The 6713-nt window shown below is 47.8% G+C and overlaps 1 protein-coding gene across 1 annotated transcript; it reads right to left on the bottom strand.

The window, feature by feature from the left end:
* On the bottom strand, positions 1–574 carry LOC126707461 (uncharacterized). Its single transcript, XM_050407120.1, has 2 exons — positions 335–574; positions 1–222 (listed from the first exon to the last, which is right to left on the bottom strand). Exons 1-2 carry the CDS (start codon positions 559–561, stop codon positions 90–92), a joined length of 360 nt encoding a protein of 119 aa, XP_050263077.1. The 5' UTR covers positions 562–574; the 3' UTR covers positions 1–89.
* Between the last annotated feature and the right edge of the window lie 6139 nt (positions 575–6713).

The raw sequence follows: 6713 nt of genomic DNA, 5'->3' as shown, positions 1-6713 counted from the left end.
TTAATTTGCCAATAATGGCTTAAACAAATCATCACTTGCATTTCACATTGAAAATTTCAGAAATCCCAGCAGGATGAAAAACAAAAAAATCAATCGTCAGATTCCTTGGATAAGGAAAATATGAGAAAGATACACAAAGGAACAACTATAAAAGCTGCAAACTTTAGCAAGTCCTCGTTCTCCTTTGAGATGACACCAATCCTAGACCAGTCTCCACTATACCTGAACATTCAAATATTTATACATTTAGAAATATAATGATAGTCTCTGACAAAAAAAAAAGAAATATGAAACAGTACAAAAGGAACTGAAACTCTGATTTCTGAAATCATACCCAGCATCGATAAATCCCAACCCGAGCACAGCAACAACAGACCGAGCAAGAATTGGGTTGGACACTCTCAATGGGAAAATGTTTTCTTGCTGGGTTGAATTCTCGGACAAATCTCTCTTTTTAGCAAATGTGATTCCAATATTTTTGCCATTTGTGGTCTTCACAAATGGATAAGAGGTCAGGTGACTCAGGTTGTTCAAGACAAAGCTCTTTTCTGTGATTGACATTGCGTTTCCTCTCATCACTCTTTGACCAATCTTTATTCTTTACAATCCAACTCCTTTATCCGACAAGGGCAAACTTGTAATTTCAAAAGATATCAAAGGAATCAGCAATTTTTTTTTTTTTTTTTTAAAGCATAAAATTAGTAATAATGTAACCATATTTTGTAGGAGGACAAGATTTAGGTATAGTACTTAAGTGTTATTCCTTAAGTTTTTCTCTTGAAATTCAGCCATGTGGATTTTTTCTCATAGGATAGAAGTGTATTTTTTAGTTAAATAGCCATATAACTAAATTCTAAGAAAGAAACTTAATGAACAGCATTTAAGATATTGTACCTAAATTTTGTCATTTGTAAAAAGAGTTTGTACCTTAAACAAAAAAAAATTTAATAGGGTCTTGACTCTTGACATGGTCATATAACGGTAAAAAAAAAAAAAACTACTACAAATTTTAATTAAAGTAGCTTAATTGATGCCCATTAAAACAACATAATAAACAAATGGTTAAATTATTGAAATATGTTAAAAATACTACAATTTTTTTTTCATAACCTTACAAACTAATGTGAGCATGTGACAATATATATGATTGATGAATTTTAAAACAAAATAAATGAATGTTTGATTTTTTTTTTTTTTGAGAATCAAATGAATGTTTGAATTGTTTTTTTAGAGTTTGGTGATACATTAATTTGTAAATTTTATATAATAAAATTTATAATATTTATAACATCATCCTAAACTATGTTGTAACATACTAACATATGTCTATGGATGGAAACAATCAATAATATTTGTACGGCACCGAGCTCCCAAAGCCCATACTGGCCTTGGGCCCAGACCCATCTAGGCCCCGGGCCCAAGCCCATACCGGCCTTGGGCGCAGGCCCAGCAGAAAGCTCCAGTTACCTTATGCCCTTCTTGAAACTGCCTTAGAGCAAAAACAAGTTTTGGGTATTAAGTTCCCGGGGTTGACCGGTTAATCTTTCCCGGTAGAGCGCATGAGCCATATCCGGGAAGGACATGATATGCACGGGAACGTGAGTTGCCGAACATAATCGGTGAAAAGGGAACCAAGTTCCAAGATCATAAATGCTGCACCGCCCTTTCACCTAAACAACCACTTTAACCTGATAATACTGGACCTTCAATAGCACTAACGGTGACTGTAATCATGATCTCCCCACTAATCTTGGCTATAAATAGAAGAAAGCTGGGAGAAGAAGGGGTTCAGAAAAATTGAGAGAAAATAGTCAAGGAGAGAGTATCAACTGAGAGTTGCTTTGAGTCTCTCTGCCGAGAACGACCCATTGTAGGAAATCCTTAAACCCACTACAAATAAATTGTGAGCCCAAGTGATCTAAGGCCCAGAATTCTTGTACTTGGTTCTTACAATTGGCGCCCACCGTGGGGCTCTCCTACGAAGCTGTGGTTCGAGTGAGACTCAAGCAAAGAAGATGTCTGAGGAGCGTTCAGGAGGGCACGATCCGAGCAATTCCGCAGGATCTTCTCGGGGATCGACGTGGAGGGAGAGAAGGCAGAAGCGGCTGGAGGATAGGGAGCATCCAAGAGGAGAGGAAAGGTCCGGATTGGGAGAAGGATCGGCCCAGACACACCGGACGATTTCAAACGTCTCAGCACAACGGCAACATGATGATAGAGACCGGGAGCTGAAGCGGTTGCGCAGATTGGTAATGGACTTGGAGCTGGAAGCAAGGGGTCGGCGCCACGAAAGGAACCACAACCCCCAACCCAGGAGGAACCGTGGCGAGGAAGGTTCCAACCGATCTGTTACACAACAACACCGAGACCGATCACGTTCTCAAGAGTCACGTCGACACTCCCGGGAGACGCGTCGTAGACGGGACCGTTCCCGGTCGCATGGATATGATAACCAAGGGTCAGAGTCGCCAGAGGAGCGGCGGCACCACAACGCCGCGATGGACGCTATGAGCAGGGCCTTGCGGATGGCAGCCCGGTCTCCATTCTTTGATGAGATTGAACGGGCACCCACGCCGAGCAGATTCACGCGTCCACCATTCAATTCCTATGAGGGGAGGACAGACCCCGTGGAGCATGTCAGTCATTACATCCACATGATGTCGTTGCATGCGCACAACGATGCATTGATGTGTAAAGTATTCCCCTCTAGTCTCGGCTCTACCGCACTGAGATGGTTCAATGGGTTGCGGAAAGGTTCTATACACAGCTTCGCCGAGCTGATTCAGGAGTTCGGCAGCAGGTTCGTAACATGCAGCCGAGTGCAACAACCGGTCGACGCGTTGCTTTCCATGAAAATGAGGGTCAGGGAAACCCTTCGGAGTTATGCCAGCCGATACTGGGAACTCTACAATGAGATTGGTGGGGGAAACGAGAAAATTGCGGCTAGCACCTTCAGGATGGGGCTCCCCGAGGATTCTGAACTGCGGGAGTCGCTGACAAGAAGACCCCCGGAGGATATGAGGCAACTGATGAGACGCATAGAGGAGTACAAACGCCTGGAGGATGACCGGCTGCAAAGCAGGGGGAAAGCCCCTTTTACGGGGAGATCTCGGCAAAGCATCTTGCCGCCAAAACCGAAAAGGGACTTCAGAATGCAAGAACCAGAAGTGCAGATCGAAGGGGTTAATGTGTTGTTTAAAGAGCCCGTGCACAAGATACTGGAACGGATAAGGAACGAGCCATTCTTCAGATGGCCGAACAAAATGGGGGGGGGACCCATCTCGGAGGAACCAAAGCCTATACTGCACTTATCACAGAGACGAGGGGCACACCACCGAGCAGTGTAGGGTGTTGAAAGATCATCTCGGGCAGTTAGTGAAGGCAGGGCACCTGAAAGAGTTTGTAGCAGATTCCACTGACCGGGAGACCGAGCAGGGCGCCCAGCAGAAAAGGAATCCCCTTCCACCACCCCGGGGGGTAATCAACGTCATTCATGCCGCACCGAGAGGGGCAGCAGCGGCAAGGATGGTGATGACAGTGGCTTGCGCGGAGGGAGAATCATCCATGAAACAAAAGAGAGTTGGACGGCTAGACATCTCGTTCGGAGAAGATGATTTCGAAGGAACCATCCAACCTCACGACGACGCTTTAGTGGTGACAGCCCGGATAGGCGGATTCCTGGTGAAGAGGGTGATGATTGATCAGGGTAGCGGGGCTGACGTCATGTACCCGGACCTCTTCGAAGGGCTCGGGTTAAAAACCCAAGATTTGGCGAAGTATAACACGCCATTGGTCTCGTTTGACGGGAGAATTGTGATTCCCGAGGGGCAAATCTCTCTCCCAGTGGACATGGAGGGCAAGGAAGTTGTAGTTACGTTCATAGTAGTCCGATCGTTCGCACCTTACACCGCAATCCTGGGGAGGCCGTGGATTCACGCCATGGGGGCTGTTCCGTCCACCCTCCACGTGAAAGTAAAATTTCCTACTGAGTACGGAGTTGTAGAGGTAAGGGGGAATCAGCAAGTGGCGAAGTAATGCCTCGTAGCCGCGGTCCAGTGGGAAAAGGAACAGCTCGGCCAAGCTGAGCACGCTGAGATAGAGACTGCATAGCAATTACAGATACCCCAGGAAAATGGGGCAGATTTTGCCGAGGAGATGCTAAAGGTAAGAATTCTCCCAGATAGTGACAAATACTTCCAGATAGGTACAAGCATGAATGACCGGGAAAGGGTAGAGATGTTGTTGTTCCTGTTGCAGAACATAGATGTCTTCGCGTGGAACCCATATGAAGTGCCCGGCGTAGACCCCGAGTTCATTGTTCACAAACTCAATGTGGACCCATCGTTTCCCCCGAAAAAGCAGAAGCCGAGAAGAGCATCAAAGGAACACGTCGATGTAGTAAACCTGGAGGTCCAGCGACTGAAGGAAGCCGGGGTCATAACAGAAATATTCTTCCCGAGATGGCTAGTAAACACTGTCGTAGTGAAGAAGAAGAGCGGGAAATGGAGAGTTTGCGTGGACTTCACCGATCTAAACAGAGCGTGTCCCAAGGATCCATTCCCGATGCCCAAGATTGATCAGCTAGTGGATGCCACGTACGGACACCCGAGAATGAGTTTCCTCGACGCTTTCCAAGGCTACCACCAGATTGCCTTGGCGCCCGAGGACCGAGAGAAGACAGCATTTATATCCCCGAACGCAAACTATCACTACGAGGTCATGCCGTTTGGATTGAAGAATGCCGGGGCCACCTACCAGCGTATGATGACAAGGATGTTCCGGGAAAAAATTGGGTGCACGGTTGAAGTTTATATCGACGACATGGTAGTAAAAAGCAGAAAAGAGTCGCTGCATACTGAAGACCTTCGGGGAGTATTCGAGACACTACGGCGACACAGGCTACGCCTCAATGCTGAAAAGTGCACTTTCGGAGTGGGGGCTGGCAAGTTCCTTGGTTATCTGATCTCCACTCGAGGAATAGAGGCTAACCTCGACCAAATAGAGGCCGTCAATCGCCTCAAACCACCGAGCAATCCTAAGGAGGTGCAAGTGCTCACCGGGATGTTGGCCGCCCTGAACCGATTCATCTCCAAGTTTACCGATCGCTGCCGGCCATTCTATCAACTTCTGAAGAAGTGGAAGGGGTTTCAGTGGGACGAGAGCTGCGATGAAGCTTTTCGAGAACTAAAGGAATATTTGGCAAAGGCGCCGAGGTTGACGGCCCCGGAGCCCGGGGAGGATCTGTTTATGTACCTTGCAGTCACCAATCATGCCGTAAGTGCTGTGTTTCTAAGGGACCGGGGAGTGCAAATGCCGGTGTATTACGTGAGCAAGACCTTGGTCGACGCCGAGACAAGGTACTTGCCTCTTGAAAAGTTGGTTTTGGCCTTGGTACACGCCACGAGGAAGTTACCACACTACTTCCAGGCACACACAGTGTTCGTCCTCACCGAGTATCCATTGCAATCACTGTTGAAAAGATCCGATTTCACAGGACGGATTGCTAAATGGGGGACTCGGTTGGGATCGTTTGACATAAGATACCGACCTAGAAGCTCGGTGAAAGGGCAGGTTCTCGCTGATTTCATCGCGGAATTTACACCTAAGAGTGAAGGCAAGGTAATCTGTAGTGTGGAGATTCGCCCGTGGAGGTTATTTGTGGACGGCGCATCAAATGCTATGGGGGCTGGGGCTGGTATTGTCATAGTCACCCCTGAAGGTATGCGACTGGAACACTCCTTCAGATTGGGGTTCAAAACCTCGAACAACGAAACTGAATATGAAGCCCTGCTGGCCGGACTGAGGGCAGTATTGCATCTGGCCGCCAAGGACGTGGAAATCTACTCGGACTCTCGGCTGGTTGTTTGTCAGATCACTGGGGACTTCGAGGCTCGGGATCCCCGAATGAAAGCTTATCTAAGTACGACAAAGCAAATTATCGGTCAGTTTGGAACGGTGAAGATATCCCAGGTAGCCCGGTCACAAAACAGGCATGCTGACTCTCTTGCCACGTTAACCTCATCTGCTACCGAGGACACCCCGAGGCTTATCACGATTGAACTTGTAAAGGAGCCAAGCATCTGTGTGAAGACTGCTCTCGACCAGGCCGGAGTAGAGGTCGCGCAGGTGGCGGTGGCCGGATCATGCTGGATGAACCCGATCATAGACTTTCTTTCCGAAGATAAAGTTCCAGAGGATGAGGCCGAGGCCAACAAGATTCGACGAATGGCTCCCAGGTACTGGTTGTCTTCGGACCGAAAGTTGTACAGAAGGTCCTTCGCGGGCCCTTACCTCTTGTGCCTGCATCCTAAAAGAGTTAAGGAGCTTCTAACAGAGCTGCATGAAGGAGTATGTGGCGGTCATGCTGGGGGACGATCTTTAGCACACAGAGCAATGACGCAGGGGTTTTGGTGGCCACAGATGCAGAAGGACGCCGCCGAATACGTTCGGAGTTGCGAGCAATGTCAAAAGCACGCTCCAATGATCCATCAGCCGGCAGGACATCTAAATCCTGTCAGCAGCCCGTGGCCATTTGCACAATGGGGGCTTGACATCCTCGGGCCGTTCCCCCGAGCAACGGGGAACCGCCGTTTTGTACTGTGGCTGTGGATTACTTCACAAAGTGGGCTGAAGCTGAAGCCTTGGCCAATATCCGGGATACTGACGTGAAAAAATTTGTGTGGAAAAACATAGTTACAAGGTTTGGGGTGCCG

This window comes from Quercus robur, chromosome 2 (genome assembly GCF_932294415.1).
Source record: "Quercus robur chromosome 2, dhQueRobu3.1, whole genome shotgun sequence".
Classification (NCBI taxonomy): Eukaryota; Viridiplantae; Streptophyta; class Magnoliopsida; order Fagales; family Fagaceae; genus Quercus; species Quercus robur.
This window is presented reverse-complemented; position numbering and strand designations above follow the sequence as displayed.